At 32.5% G+C, this 17,084-nt stretch overlaps 1 protein-coding gene across 2 annotated transcripts; it reads right to left on the bottom strand.

Annotated features, from left to right (window-relative positions):
* Window positions 1–7,342: 7,342 nt before the first annotated feature.
* LOC133705497 (protein indeterminate-domain 5, chloroplastic-like) lies at window positions 7,343–11,780 on the bottom strand. 2 transcript variants are annotated; one of them, XM_062130747.1, is made up of 4 exons: window positions 11,562–11,780; window positions 11,198–11,407; window positions 10,477–10,873; window positions 7,343–8,736 (listed from the first exon to the last, which is right to left on the bottom strand). In XM_062130747.1, the coding sequence occupies exons 2-4, from the start codon at window positions 11,349–11,351 to the stop codon at window positions 7,665–7,667; spliced, it is 1,623 nt and encodes a 540-aa protein (XP_061986731.1). In that variant the 5' UTR covers window positions 11,352–11,407; window positions 11,562–11,780; the 3' UTR covers window positions 7,343–7,664. The 2 variants fall into 2 exon arrangements, with proteins under 2 accessions (XP_061986731.1, XP_061986732.1); XM_062130748.1 differs by lacking the exon at window positions 11,562–11,780 and having other exon boundaries at window positions 11,194–11,331.
* Between the last annotated feature and the right edge of the window lie 5,304 nt (window positions 11,781–17,084).

The raw sequence follows: 17,084 nt of genomic DNA, 5'->3' as shown, positions 1-17,084 counted from the left end.
GTATTAATTAGATTATTTCAATATACAATCTGAATAACTAGTTAGATCAATATTTGTATAATTAAAATTTTGAAATCTAACTCGAGTGTTTCATATTATTTTCATTTTTATTATTCATTTCAATACACTTCACTTATATAAAAATGAAATTCATCTTAATAATTATTTATGAATTTCATTTTTGTATGAGTGAGTGGTATGAGTGAGTGGACAGTACATTAATAGGATATCTACTTAAGAAAACCCCACCTTTAATAAAAGAGAACCCCACCATTTTCTTGGAGAACGGACTTGCATAATTCTGAGTAGGTGCTGGAAAAACAGTTGCTGGATTTGGTATAAAGTGTATATCTCCACTGTTATGAGATAAACAGGTTGGTTTGGACATATGATGCCAGGGGCTGCTATTTGGTTAAGTCATGTAGGATAATGTTGGATAGAGTTCTACTTGCTAATGAATCATTAATCAAGGCTAATGTGTGGAAGCATTTGCTCCTCCAAAATCAGATTCCTTTGCATGGTCAGTTGTTCTTGGAAGATTGTGTACCGAGCATTTTCTAGCACAGAAAGGATTCATTAGAGCTGCAGAGAACCTTGATTTTCACATTCTGCGATGAAGATGCAGAAACGGCAAGTCATTTGCTGCTGCATTGCCAAAGTGTTTGGTTAGTGTGCATAAAAATTATAGATTGGTGGAGTGTCTATTGGGCTATACCAGGTTCTGTAGACGAGTTATTCCTAAATTGGAGTTATTTCAGCCATGGTGATATGCAGAAAAGGTGTGGTGTTTGGTTTTATATTCAGCATTATATATGGTCTATTTGGAAAGTCAGCAATGACAAATTAGGTTTTCAATAATGCTGAACCACAGTGGGATGGATGTTTTTCTATGATCCTTCACAGGGTTGCTTTATGGGTTCCATACGAATATAGGTGATCATTTTGTCTATATGGCTATTGATTTGGAAAGAAACTCATAAGGGATTAAGTGTCAGAGTAATCTAGTCAGAAATAGGAGGGTAATACAATGAGAGAAGCCGGCAGCAGGTACCCAAAACTGGAATATTCATGGCTCATCTCTTGGCAAGCCTGGTTTATCTGGTTTTGGAGGATTTCTGAGAGATTCTAATGTAGTGTTTTTAATCTATAACTGTGTTTTTAATCTATAACTATGTTACTTAAGTCTTTTGAAATCAGCCAGCTATAATCATGTTTTTAGAGAAGCTAATCAGGTAGCTGATCACTTAAAGAGAGTATAGTAAGCTGTCTGAACATTGTTATATATAAAGTAATAGTCTTGATTCAACATATACACACACACACACATGTTATCACGGAATCACATATAATAATTTTTTTTCAACTCTCTGGAATATACCGACAGTCTAGTTTTGTTAGTAACCCCATCAGTAATAGTAGCATTTGCAGTAATTTTTTCTAACTTTCTGGAATAAATTGGTGGTCAAGTTCCGTCAGTTACCCCGTTAGTAATATTTTAAAAATATATTGAACAGAAGTAGAAAAGTAATTAAAATAAATTTATTTTATAATTTTCAAATAAATTAGTATAAAAATCAAATCGAGACTGGTTGTCGTCAAGACTGTGGGGTCAACCTGTACACGAACCATCCATCTTTGATCTCATCTCCATTATCAATCGGCAAAGTTGTTTATAATCAGTAGCTAGTCGTTCATATTTATCAATAAGATAGGTCGTCTGATCCTATATCCGTTGGTCTAACATCACTGCAAAGCCTAGAATTTGAACGCTTGGAATTGATTGCGAGCATCCAAATATCAAAGCACTAAAGGTTGTCCACAAGTTCTCAATCATAGTATTAGAGAGACTACACACCCGATTTTATATTGGGCCTACCAGACGATCATGCATTCAACCACAATCTAGATCGATATCCGGACGGGTTAAAGGATCGTCCACGTATCTCTCATTCAACTAGTTGATATATGTATCATGGGAAAAAAATTCATCAAATTCAAGGAAATAATAACTTAAGAAAAAAATGATTGAAAACCAACATACAACAAAGTGCTATCAACGAATTGCTGCACCCCTTTCTTACAGTCATCACTCTGCACATGTATTTCAACAAAAAGCTCCATCAGGCTTGTCGCATCCAATAATTGTAGCCTGCAATAAAAAAATATTGTCAGTTAAATATGTGTATAAAAAAAACTAAAAAAAAATGGATGTAATAAAAAAATCTACTATCCGTTTTGCATGCAAAACAAACGGAACAGAGTCGTCTGTGTGCATTGTAATGAAACTGTAAACACACCAGTTTTGATTATTCATACCGGACTGTGACTATTGAGTGAAATGCACGGACATCACATGCTGAATGTATTCCGCCCATACAGCCTCTGAGACATACGGTGATATGAAATGCTTCCAGACCGCCATATCATTCGAGCCTGAAAGCTCTCTTTCTTTTACATATTGTTATGTCTTTTTTTTTCCTGCCTTGTCCCAAAAATCACACAAGCTATATGGTACAAATTAATTATATGTTAGTAAATGAAAAATAAAATTTTAATATTTAGAATAAAAAAATTATCCTGAATTCAATCTTATCTAATTGCAGCGTGATTTTCAAAAACCTCATCGCAACATTATCATCAGCCATTTCCTATTCAAAATTTCCCTTGAAATAAAAATTTATAAAAGAAAAATTTTTGTAATTTAATAAATGGTCCAAATTAATATAAAAATATATTTAAGTTAACACTAACCTTGAACTTTGAAAACCATGCATCGACATGCGGTTTCTATTCAGGATGTTTGGAAACATGACTTCATCGAAATAATGGAATTTCCATCAATGATTTAAAGGTTGATGTTATTTTTCTAGCAGCCTCAATGTTTATAAACCTAAAATTGCATTCATTAAATGATATATTGTTTTTCAAAAATTATTAAATATGTTGTTGTGAAACCTAAACAAACTTAAATTGAAAGGTCATCCTTTTACTAGGCCTCGTACTTACTGGTAAATGAATGCCACTGTGAAGGGACCCCCTCTCGACATTGCGACATCGAACTCGACGAGCCCGTATCATAAGTAAATGTCTGGCCTTAGGTACCTGTTCTTGGTCGGCACCTAATGACTCATGGTCATCGGCATCAGTCTTAGAAAAACTAGCAGCGATCCTGTCCTTGTAACATGTAATAGACTTTTCCCCAGGCTTCTATACAAATTAACGGATAAGAAAATTAAATAATTCCTATTTTTTTAAAACTTTCAGCAGCATCTTCTCTATACAGAAGACTACCCAAAATTTCTGAAGTTGCAAATACACAACATATATTCCACAAGTCAATTGATTTTATTCAATTTCTTCTAACAATTGAGCATAATTCAATTTCATATAAAATTTTTATTTTTTACTGATAATATTTTTAATCATAAATTTACAATAAATTATTATAAATTTACAAAAATCCAAAATAATAATTAAAATTAATCCTACACATTTAATTGAAATTGAACAACAAAATTAAAAAAAAAAACTAAAATTCAACAAAATAATGAAAAATGATTTCAATAACAACTAAAATTCATGTCATTTATTAATTCATAAAATTATTAAGAACACTAAATCAAAAAGCAATAATGAGAAAAAAATAAATAATGCAAGAAAAACACAAAAAAGAAGAAGAAAAAAGAATGGAAAATTCTTACCTTAGACGTGTTTTATTTCAGTTCTTAATTAAAAAAACAAAAAACTAAAACAAAAAACAGGGCAACATACCTTAGGATGAGAAGAGAAGAGAAGAAAATGCTTGATATCGGGTGAAAAGGAGAGAGAGAAGAGAATAGAAGGAGACAGAAACGAGTGCGTGAGAGAAGAAGATGAAGCCCTGATTTGTCATGATTCAGGTCTTTGATTTTTATTTTTTCCGACAAGACTAACAATGGAATATTAAATATTAATATTTTTAATATTTTTGTTGGTGATTTCGTTTGTAAAGTCAAATTGAAATTTAATGGTCTTGATATTTTACCAACAAAATCACATATGAAAAGTTAAATATTAATATTTTAAATATGTTCTTCTGTGATTCCTTCTGTAAAGTCAAATGAAAATTTTCAACTTGCGTAAATTTTTTTAAAAAACCACTCCAAATATTACCAATGACTTTTCATTTCATCGGTGATTCTGTTTGTAAAATAGTGAATATTAAAAGATCATTAATTATCATAACATTTAGAAGTGAAAAGTTCTCATTGTCTCTGGATATACTAGAAAAAAAACATTCCATCAGTATACCTGTATGTAATGAACACCATGAACAGTGCAAGGGTGAAGGAGAACAATTTCTATAGTCTTTAGAATATATCGATGGACACATTCTGTCGGTATACATTTATGTAATGAACACTGTGAACAGTGCAAAAGGTGAAGGGAAGAAATTCTCATGGTCTCTGGAATATACCGATAGACACATTTTATAGGTATACCCGTATGTAATGTGTCTGATAACAAAACAATGTCTGATAACAAATTGTATTTGTATTATCTATCTATCCATCATACAAATATTTAAATTCACAGCTGCATACACAACATAATAACATCAGCTTACATCACAATAATAAAATAAATATTTCATAGTCATTCAATAATAAATTAATATCATTTTCATTACATTGAAGTGAATGTCATCAATAAATATTACATTATAGTTTATGGCATTACACATTCATATTGTGCAAATTAATCAGAATTCTCTTCTTCTTCATCAATTGACTCATCCTCATCTCTATCGCAGTCTTGTATGTTAATTTCATCGATATCATCTTCATCGACTTATGTATGTTAGCTGGAGCCTAAAACATCTTTCAACTCCTCAGCATCAACATGAATAAAAATATTCTTAGTGATGTGAAAATTTGAATTTTCTTCTAAGTTATTAGACGAAGCAACTCGTTATGGATCAACTAACTCACTAAGTTGAAAGACATGATCTTCCATAATTAATTCATCGTTGTCATCATGAACAACCTCAACACGACCCCTGAATTTGGTTTTCACTACAGATAACCAATCAGCTCTTAAACGATTCTTTTTAAAGGAAGGATTGTATTTGTAATAAACTTGTTGGCAGTGCTTGCTGAAAATAAAGACATCGTCGACGTTACAGAGTTTAGCTTTTGAATTAATTTTGACCAAACCATGATGGAGATCTACTCTGATTCCTCTGTCAGTGGTGTCATACCAATAATATTTGAATAAAAATACTATATTATGCTCGCTATGATATTGTAATTCAATGATCTCTTTCAACTTTTTACAGTAATCAACTTTAAACTCAAAAGAAGTCGATCCCTTAACATAAACCTCATTGTTATGTCTTTCCGTCTTGCCCATATTCTTCAGTATGAAACACATGTACATTGATGAAATACCCGTAGTAGCACTTCATCTTTCTTTCACCATGAAACACCTAAGTCAGAAATTCAACATAGGTTTCATCAATTTTACAAACAAATATAACTTTATAAAATCTAAAACAAACCCTAACATATACAAATCATAAATCCATACAACAAATTTGTATGAGAAAAACTATAAAACGTACAAGTAAACACCCAAACAAAATACATATACTGAAAAAAAAATCAACATTTTAAAATTGCGTTCAAATAAAAAAAGATTTATTTGCTTACTTAAAATGTAGAATCCTCAATAAAATTTGAATCAGAACACAAATGTTGTGGTGGTTGGATTTGTTGTGGAAAGTTGAATTGTGTTGAAATTGAGGAGGGTGGTTGTTTATATTTACTAATTTTTTGGTAATGTAAAATAAAAATTTCACACTTTCCAAGTGCAACATTTTGAAATATTGATTATTTTTTTTTTAAAAAATTAATCCTTGCTAGTTTGTCAAAACTGTTTTCAAGAAGTGTGCTAAAAAGGAAAAAAAAACACCTTCTACCCTGCGTTAGTCTATCAATTAACAAATTCGAGACTAGAGAAGAGAATTTCAGTAAAATTTGAAAGCAGGTTGGGAATAGTTTTCACAGTCACGGATCAATGATTCCATAAAAAGAAAGGAAAGACAATAATCACGACAAAGCTGGCACACGAGTTTGCACTATAATTGCGATAACGAACAATTGTATTGCCTTTTCCTGTCGTCTCTGCAGAATACATGGCCGAGATCAGTACTCGTGAGACAACATGCCAAGACACAATCCTTCAAGGAATCCAATTAAAATTATTAAATCCTTTAGTTCTTTTTCAATACCACTAATAACAAGAGGAGGATAAAAAAAAAGAAGAAGCCTATATTCTCGTTGAAAAACTCTAACGTGGGTCTATTTATTACGAGACTGCTTGTTATCTCAAGATCAAACTAGTCAACGTCAACAAAATGTCATGTCTCATGCGTAGAGAATGTCTATAGAATGTGACTAAAACAAATATTAAATGTAAACAAAGAACCTGAGATTCAGCGATTTACTCCTTGGTTTCTGCACTGATATATGATTTTAGGGATAAGTATTAGGTGACCTGACAAATTCTTTTAGAAATAAAAAAGAGGTCGAAGAGCTTCATTTCGTACGTTTTTCATATTAAATAATTAACACGTATCAAGTTGACAAATAACAAATAGAATTGTTGGCTGTCCAACTCCAATCTATTGGATGTTATTAGCGAGTGTAGGATCTTCATTAAAAAAATTAATAGATGTCCTTGTTCTTGACTTTCCACTCAACATCAACAGAGGATTTTCTTCGCAACAATATTTTACTTCAATATAATTTCACATATATTTCGTATGGCTGGTAGTTTATATACATGTATGTATTCAGAGAAAATCTCTCCTTTTTCAACATTATCTTTGTTATCGGACAGCAATAAATGCATTATGTTTTTGAGGATTAACTAAAATTGATTTGAGGAAATCAGACCAAATTGGTCATCTTTTAAGGTGAGATCTAATTTTATCTTTGGAGAGTTAGTTAAATTTTCCAAGAAGAAAAATTCGTTTTAAGGAAAACACGATTAAGATTTTCAACTTTTTAAGGATTAAATCGAGAGTTTTTAAGCAACAGGGACAAAATATAAGACGTTTGTGAAGGGGTATGGGGCACAAATTTTTTAGCCTTGGCGGCGGCGCCAGGGCCACCCCTTGATTCGTCCCTGTAGACTACTTTCAAAATATAAGCTATGGTATTATTTGTGTAAATCATGGCACAAATTCTTATTTCATAGATATTAGCAAACAAAAACTCGTTCCGAGTTGTAAGAGGGTGCTCAGTACCTCCTCTTTATGTGCTGAATAACCTCAGTATATTGATACAAACAAAGCAAGTAAGATAAATATATTATACACATTGAAAAAAAAAATAAATAGTAATCGGTAATTAGAACACAGTAATTTAGCTGAAGGAAGCCTTGAGAAACATTTGCTGATGAAACCCTAGCGAAGCGTGAAGACCTGCAGAATATTCAACCTACTACATGCGTCCCTAATGCTGAATAAAATTAAAAAAAAAAAAAACATCCATACCTAAACTGCCTCTTCCTTGTTTGGTTATTTTCCTTCTTAAATGCCGTTCACTGTAATTTTGCACTTGCATGCAAACGGTTGACAGGCTTGTGCTGACTTTATTTCAGGGTCAATGGAGCTTATATTATTGCATGCTATGTTGATCCCCTTGAGGAAACCCTCCACCAACGTTTCTTACCCTGCCTCCGACACCAAGAAAATCCAAGGTCAGCTTATCTGACCCTGAAAGACTTTGATGTAACTTTTCTTCGCCTACTTTGCTAAAATTTGAGCTATTAAACCCCGTGTAGCTATTATCCTGTTCATTTCCAAAAATTGATGAGCTCCCATTGGCAAGAGAATTCATCAATCCTTGAAATTGGCTTTCACTTTCCATTTGTGTTTCTAAGCTTTCACCTACAGTTGGATTGCCGAAACTGCTGCCAAAGTTGGTGGAAACATGTGGCCTAACAGATTTAGCACCGGTTGTTGAAGAACTCCCCAAGCCTTTCAGTAAACTAGTTGGACTGTTGCTGCTCGTAGTTGAACCCATTTGAGCGGCTTTTTGAAGCAATGCAGTAGCAGACATATATGGGCTGATATTTTGCATTGAAGTGTTGAAAAGGGAGGACATAGTACCCGATCCGACATGATCACCACCCATGTTACTGGAGAATAGTGTTGTCCCTTGGTCAGCACCATTAACATTGTTGAACAGGTTGGCATTTAAGAAGCCGGAATTCACTAAGCTGGTGCTTCCAGTGTTGGCATTTTCATTGGTACTTACACGGCTAGCGTTGCTATTATTTGGAAAGAAGCCAAGGTTAAAGAGATTGGAAGCTGAGGAGTTGTTAGTGTTGCTTTGAAGATCGGGAAGTTGCATTAGCCCTTGTAAGGATTTGTTTGGAAATGGTCCTTGATTTGCATCTCCCATGAAGAAACCAGATGAATGCATCATCGGAATTGAAGAAGGATTAGGTGGAGGAATTAGGTGCTCGAATTTAGCTGCCCCAGCATTGCCCAGCCGTAACATGTTATTACCAGATGGGTGATGAACTTGTAACTGGGAAATTTGGGAACCCACTTGAGATAGGCCTAAGCTCATGTGGTTATTTGCATATAGATTAGTTCCTATAGTATTTAAGCTGGTAGGATGCCTTGCACTTTCCTGAGCTAGTGCGTCACAAAAAGCTCTGTGGGTGATAAAACTATCACGCCTGCAACAGTAATAATAATGAAAACAAAGTCATTAGACCACCTCTTAGTTATCAATGAAAGAATGCACATCTATAATGATGATTTATTATTTACGAGGCATTTCTAAGAAGCTAAAAAAGAATCAAGTACTGCTTGAACGAAAAAAGAAAAAAATATTACAGTCAATTTCTTATCATCCAATCTTTGAATTAATTAAGGGGCGCATCTGTGCATATTATCAGAAAGTCATTTTCTTCGTTTTTCTTAAATGAATTAATGGCAGTAGATGGAGTAGGCATGTGAAATCATGCATGTAAACTTCAAAAGGAAAATAAGTAAAACCGAAAAGGAGAATATATAGCAATGTCAAGAAAATAGCTAGTGTTTTTCTATGGTCATGCAAATTGAATAAATAAATTCGACTCATCTTGATACCTTAAGAACGAAGAAGACATAACATGGATTTACTTGTATTCTACGTGACCACCAAATCTTATAGTCTGGTCTTCGACAAGGAAATTTTTTATTTTTTGGGCTGTCACCTCCCCCCCCTTTACACGAATAAGTCAAGAGTTGAAGCCGTAAAGAACAGGAAGAAAACCTTAATTTCATCCTTTAGACAGAGAGAGAAGAAAATAAAAACTTGTGTTGGATATCACATGAATTTTTCTATATTTTTTATTTTTTGGGATATCACATGAATTTTCGTTTAGGAGAATTAATAAGAACAATAAGCTTTTATTTCTAAAGTTGGGAGAAAATGTGGGGGCAAAGAATTTGAAATATGAATCAGGAAAAAGGATAAATCAATCCAAGTCTGAAATGCTAATTTAGGCAGCGGCTCCTCAATAAATGAGCGAAAGAATTACTTGCTACTTCGATGAAAAACCAGAAACTCATAAGCCTATTGCAGAAACTTAGCTTCAATTGATGCAAAATTCATGAAGACTCCCCTTTTCCATTGAAGGGATATTTTCCATTTCCACGAAAGTTGTCAATAAATGACACATTCTCAGGAAATCTGTGATAAAAAAAAAAGGACTGCAACTGCAATGCTTTCAAACGACAGTAAAAACCACCCCTTCGATAAAAGAAAAGAAAAGAAAAGAAGAATTGAAAGTTTATTTACTTAATTAATTACCGCTATTATTCTGAGAAGAAAGAGGGAAGCATCTCAACCCCACAACCCTAACGTTTTCATGGGAAGAACTACCTGGAAGAACTCAGCCAACCCCAGAAGAGAACAAACTCAATAACATATACATCCATCCGACTCACACGAGAACAAACCCGGCGGCCAGTAACAATATACTACCTGACAATCTCTACAACAACACGTGAATCGAGAAAGAAGTTAAAGGACTGGCGGTGTTACCAATGAAGAAATGTTTGTCACTTTTTATTTTTTTCTTCTGTTTTTTCCCTTAAATTTGTTATCATCATGTCTTTGGAGACCTTCACATAGCATGCCAGTACACAGATTGTTCACATGCAACCAGTCCTTCTGCCGAGTGTGTGTATGAGAGAGAGTTAGGGTGGTCGAAGGATCCAATCTACGAGTAATCCAAAAGAGGATAAGAAGAGTACTATAGCTTTTCATCCTTTTCTTCTTCTTTTTTCACTCACCCATCTTCTTAAACTCTCAGTCTTTCAAACTTTTTTATCATCATACTTTTGTCTATAGCTACAATGAATGAGTATCAATGACGACTATCATTAAGGTTGTATGATTAATAATGGGAAAAAAATTTATTACTTACCTTGAGAAAAGAGTACCACAGTCACATCTGTATTCTCTAGTACCGCATGTCTTAGAATGGGCTTTCCAATCAGATTGAACAGCATATCTTTTTGAGCACTTCTCACACTTCCATTTCTTCTCACCGTGTTTCCTTGAGTAGTGTTTTTTGATTCCAGTAAGGTCACCAAGAGCTCTAGAAGGGTCATGGTGGACACATGTGGGCTCGGGACACAGATAAACCTTCCTCCTCACTTCTTTTGTAGTCTTCTGCTTTAGCTTCCAAGGTAGGTTGTGCCCTCTTCTGTGGAGCTGTAGGTTTTGCTCCCTTTGGAACCCTTTGTTGCATACCTCACATATGAACCTGTTTGTTGCCATTAGGGTCTTGGGAGATAGTGCTATCACCTCTGCATCTGGATCTGTAATGAGAAATTAATGCCACAAATAATATTTACTATTAGAAAAGGAACTAGCTAGTAATTTATAGTAAGGAATACATCATGTCTGAGAAGAAGAAATTAAAAAAAATAAAAGCTTGTCAATGGGTCAAGTGTTGCTCAAAAGTTAGTCATAATTTGCATTAAGTATTCATGAAAGTTAACAAAACCCATGTAAAAGATATTTCTGTTGTCCCTTAAGAAGTAGAGATAGGGTTTGATTGATGATTGATAGGATTAGGGAATAGTAACGTATACTTATTTGATACATGAGTTGACATGTATAAGATACAAAGAGATACTTGCTTGGTGTTCCAGGTTGATTTCTCTTCTTCTTTGGAGGTTCTGTGGTTGGAACAGTAGAGGAAGTGGTTGTTGAAGAACGTTGCTGTATCATCTGGTTTTCATTTTCTTCCCTTGCCCGGCCGAAGAAAGTAGCAGATGATGAAGCGGCGGCCATCTTCAAGATATCTTTATGCAGTACAGCTTGTTTCTCTCTCTTCAAAGCAAACAAATCTAGGATTGACAAAAAAGGATCAGCACATATTCGAGGGCTATGCTATTTGGATAGCAAATCCACCGAGGGATTGAAAACCTCAAGTTCTTGTAAGAAGTAAGCAAAGAATATTTATTCAAAAGGGAAAAAAAATCTTCGTCTTGGATATGTTACCTCCTTTGTAGCCCTTTAGATACAACCCAGAAAGAACCAAGAGGAAAGATTAAGTTAAAACCCGCAAAGAACCAAGAGAAAAGTATAAAAGGGGACAGCTACGATCCGGAGATGAAGAGAAGAAAACAAGCAATCTTTATACCTATTTTGCTTCTACTCTTTGTGAATTCTTGTTGTCTATCAATATATATATAAAAACTTGATACTATCACTCAGTCTCATAAGTGTTCCTCCATCATTTAATGCCATGTATGTGGACAACACATACATGTCTACCTTACACATTCATTCTCTTTGGTGTACGTTATTTTTTTCCTTCCTTTTTTTTTTCAATTTCGAGAGATAAAAAAAGGTTTTTTTTTTTTTTTTTTTTTTTTGCATATTCTTGTGTTTATTTTTGTTTGTGAAACGACCACTCTATTCAAGACTTTATTCTATTAAATAAAGGTTAAATAAAATTAATTGATGTCTTTTACATTTTGCAGTACCAGATCTGGCTATTTTTACTGTATCAAATAATCATTCAACTGAAAATTCTAAGTTATTGAGTAAGGGTTAAGATAGAATTTTACATCTTTTAAAACATGTATGGCTGTATATACAGAAATAGAGAGAGAGGAAAACTTGTGAGTTAATTCAAGAGGAGGAGTAATGGTGTCATGGATTACACAGTTCTCACACACAGCCTAGGCTAATGTGTCGTATGCGGCGTTGGTTGGGACAACGGGCCCCGTTGGCCATACCATCTCTCCTTCTCTTATTTCGTATCTTGTTTGGTGCATCGAAACAATCCTCCCTTTCGTCACTCGCATTCCTTTTCGTGGCCTCCCTCTTCTGCCTGTTTATTAATATCGCATGGACTGATCACAAGATATGTTGGCGTTTTCCTTTGAAAAAAATATATATTTGTTATTTTGCCTACGATCAGTTTAATTCTTTCACCTAAAACATCTCATCCAAGCAAACGCATCAGTATATGCGCGGAATATATATATATATATATATATATATATATATATATATATATATATATATATATATATATATATATATATATATATATATATATATATATATATATATATATATATATATATATATTACTCTCTAACGTTGTTTTACGCAACAAAACACAATTTTATTTAAAATGCATCAAAACATAATTTTAAATACAAAAATAAACAACATTTTATATTATTCTCTAACATTATTTATAACTAAAGAATATTCTATTATTTTTTTAAAAAATATTTCAAACGAATAGATTTATATAATATTTCATCTAAATAAAAATCTTTTAAATTTAAAATTTCTATAAATACATCATTATCTTGTTCATAGTCTTATTAATTTAATTTAAAAAAATTGATGGTGAAGATTCAAACTTTTTTTTTCCATTAAAGCTCTGAAATCTTTTTAAAATATAAGATATAAAGTCGGGAAATTTTATATTGTTTTCTAAAAAAGGGAGCTTATATAATCAATTCCATGTTTTTTGAGCTCAAGAATTTAAACCATGTATACTTAGCATACTGTGTTCAGATTTTTTATACTTTTGGTCTTTTAATTTAATGAATAAGATGGAATTAATTGTTTGATGGAATAAAAAAATAAGTAAATGTGCGCTAGAATTCAAGTTTGAAGAGTATTTTATAATTTGGATTATTCTTTTCCCCCACCCTGCATTGCTTCTATGGATGAAACTCACATGGTTTCACGTTCTCAGAAACCGCAGTACATGAGGTAAGTATTTGATATCTTCTTAATTACGCACGACATATACATATACCTTTGTAAGTACTCATTCAAATCCGTGATTAATAATTGCCATAATGCCTATAATAATATATATGGTACTCTGCAATCGGTTATTTATTTCCGATAAAAGACTAAACGTGAAAGTTTTCAGTGGTGGGAGGATGGTATCCCTCAACTTCACGTCCTGAAACACGGTAAGAAATAGTCAAGGCACTGCTGTGTAGCCTATTATATGCTTTTGCTCAGGTAGCTGGAAGCTTATTTATGGCTCCAATTTATATGCGTTACCATTTATATAATTTGATAAATAACTTATTCTAATTACCCTCTCCAAGACTTTATATTTTTTTAGGAAAAGATGTAAAGAAAGACACAGTACAGGGAGGAGAAAAGGTCGGCAATGTACATTGACTCTGCATGGTTTTTAGACATAGTAATTAAGGCTTGGCTGTAAACCGAATAAAAAAGCGAATGAGGACACATAAATGAGCTTGGGATAAGTAACTGGAAAATTAGCTAAGTTGGACGCTGGTTGGGTGGGTTTTATTTGTAGAAACTTGGTAAAAACTCTCATTGGATTGGATGCAAATGAGAAATTATATTAATTTATCGTATCTAAATTCAAGGTTCTGTTGAGAGTTGTGATTACACTAGTTTTTTTTATGAAATTTTAAATATTTTATTGTTTTAATTTTTTTTATGTTTTAAAATCATTTTAATGTATTGATATCAAATATAAATTTAAATAAATTAAAAAATTACTTTGAATATCATTTTAAAAATAACATTTATCAGTTCTCAAATAATCACTAATACTTTCTCATTCATGTTTCTCTTTTCTCTATAATTAATATATTGATAATAATTAAAGATAAAGCAATAAAGAATTATTTGGATGTGAAGTTTGATGTAAAAAATTAAAGTTTGGAAGCTCAGATTTTAACCTTCTTTCTTGAAAGGACCAATATATATAGTCAGGGAAATAACAATTATATATCCCTCCCAAAATTTAATTCATCTACAAAAGAAACCAAAAGAATTATAATTAGTAATTATCTTTATTAAATAATATATTTTTTTAACTTTATTAATTATCTTTCTATCAAACATATCCTAAACAACTAATTATTCTCATTGTTTTGGGCTGTTGTCGTTGTTTCACTAGCAGTAACCTTTTCTTTTTTTTTCTTTTCCTCATTTTTTTATTTAATTTTCTTTTTTAAATAATTCTAAACCTAAAAATTAGATTTGATATTTTTAATAGTACAAATAAGTAAGAAAAACATCTAATATAATATCTATGATTTATTCAACAATTCATGATGGCTATATAATTGAGATCATGCATCTCTAGGGACGTTGTTAAGACTTGTCAATAGGAAGAGGTTTGGGTAGCTACTATATAGAACTAACAATGGGGCTGGCTAACAACGGTGACAAGAGATATTTTTGGATTCGAAAGACCTGGCAAAAGTCTCTTTGTATACTTACCATAAAGGATGGAGCTTAAAGAAATCATTCAAATGTCCGTGATATAGAAAGAATAATATATGTTTCCTGAAAGACCAATGGTTAGTAAGTAAAGGGTCAAATGAAAGTCGTTTTTATTTGACTTTAATCAATTTCATGCCTGTATCTTTGTTTGAATATTATGAAAACTATAATGTCTATATAGTATTTTAAGATTTAAAAAAGAAATAATGTCTATGCTTTAAATACATTTGTGAGAACGATATCCAGTTTAATTATTTTCAAAATATAAAAAAAGATCTTGAAATTAAAATCTCTACCATCTTTTGTACTGTGTATATCTGTTTTAACTACTCGCAGCATTTTAATTTTCTATCTGTTCTTGACTCTACAATCATGGTGGCATTAAGACCTTAGAACGCGCGGGTAGAAAACTAGTTATTTTATAAGAAGGAATTAGATGCATATTGGCCCTGTGGATAGCTGTGTTGAAAATAACTTTCGAGTCCTTGGCAATGTGTCTGAGAGGAGGACAGGAAGAGTGGGAGACAGGAGTTTTTTTTGTGAGAATGAAGCGGAGGACAGAAAAACCAATGTACAAGAATGCTTCAAAGAAACACTTTCCTTGAACGTTTGTTTCCTTGCGTTGTGATTTAAAAGCAGCTTTTGTTCACACCCAGCTACAAAGGAACCTTCATGCTGTAATGTTGCTTTTTACCTAGCAACAAAGTTTGAAGTCTCATGTTTATTGTTTTTTGCTATTTCACTAGGAAAGAGACGCCATTGTTGGTTTGTGTAAAGCCAAACTCCTCTGGGCTTTCCTCTGTCAACCTCAGTACCTTAGTCACGTAATTCTCTTTAAGCCCTATTTTACTCAAAATTGTATGTTTTCAACTGTAAATGGGACCATGTGAATTCACATTTGTCTGGATTGAAGAAAAGAGATATCCTCCTTCCAGAGACCATCTTTGAAATACCATTTCTGAAGAGAGGTTCACGACTAAGTAGGCCCATCTCCAACAAGATTGAGGACCACAAGGAATATTTGATCCAACGATCGAGAAGGGGCCAAGTATTTTACAATTTACAAATTAATTATGATCTACTTGATTAGGACTGCCTAGTCATATCAAGTCAATTTGATTCTTGAGTGGCCACCACATCCAGCTATCTTGCAATGGCCTGTATTAATTAGTGGTTGCTTATTGTTTCCCTATCAAATCATCAAATATTTTTCTATAATGCCTTCGGACAATGTCAAAGGCATTGGTCTTCAATGCCATTCATAAATGATCTCTCTCTCTCTCTCTCTCTTTCCCGGATAGCTTAATAAGAAGGCCGGAACTTAAGCTATTTTGGACCATATATCTAAATTCTATAAATAGCCAAATATTAAATAATGATCGGAACAGGCAAGCAAGTGGCGTAGAGTCAAGACCTCTCATATATATATATATATAGTGCTTGGTTATGGTGTGCATTGCAGTTCTTGGGTTCAGAAGAGGCTGCATATTTGCCTGGACTGCGATATATGAACCTGAAGATCTGGCCTTAATAAAAACACCTCGTGGATAAGCTAAATTAAGCACGTCATATATATACAGATAAAAAAAGAGAGAAAAGAATCAAGCTTATCATATAAAAGCTACAGTTAGTAATCAATTACATGTGGAATGATGAAAGTAATAACTGTTTGCAACCAAAATAAAATGTGATACCCAATACTAGTTTGGGTGGTTTTTATTATTTCCTTTCTTTTTAATAACTTAATCTTTAATATATATATATATATATATATATATATAATTTTGAAAAGAACATCTTAATCTCTTGAATATATATGATGATAGTAAAGTCAATAACAAAAACTAATACAAAGTAATGCGAAATTGTTAACTAACTCTTCAAGTAAAAAAAAATCATTAGATGAATGAATTGATGAAGTGGAGGACTAAAAGGTATAATTTTTTTATGTAATTTCTGGTTCAAATACATTTACCTGCTAATATTGATGGTTATGAACTGCAGCGTATAAATTTTATTTTACAAGTTTTGTTCGAGATGCAGGAATTTATTTCAGTGTATGTAAACTGACCTGAGATACCTTTTATATATATACACCCTTCATTGTTTTTTAAGTATACACTTAATGGACATTGATTGTATAATTAGACAATCTATTTTTAGTATTTTACTCTTAAATCTTTCCTTAACATTTCATCTTTGAAATAAACGCAACCTTAATTGAAAAGTTAAATATGCATGCTTTATTTTTTATTTTGATATTAATCTCTC

This window comes from Populus nigra, chromosome 10, assembly GCF_951802175.1.
Source record: "Populus nigra chromosome 10, ddPopNigr1.1, whole genome shotgun sequence".
NCBI classification, from domain to species: Eukaryota; Viridiplantae; Streptophyta; class Magnoliopsida; order Malpighiales; family Salicaceae; genus Populus; species Populus nigra.
Note: the sequence above shows the minus strand (reverse complement) of the source record. Positions and strands in the feature narration are given on the sequence as shown.

Coding starts and splice junctions, on each gene's coding strand:
- LOC133705497 (XM_062130747.1), bottom strand. CDS start 11,351: ATGGCCGCCGCTTCATCATCTGCTACTTTCTTCGGCCGGGCAAGGGAA. Junction 10,874..11,197: donor AAATCAACCTGGAACACCAA/GCAAGTATCTCT, acceptor TTCTCATTACAG/ATCCAGATGCAGAGGTGATA. Junction 8,737..10,476: donor TGTGGTACTCTTTTCTCAAG/GTAAGTAATAAA, acceptor TTACTGTTGCAG/GCGTGATAGTTTTATCACCC.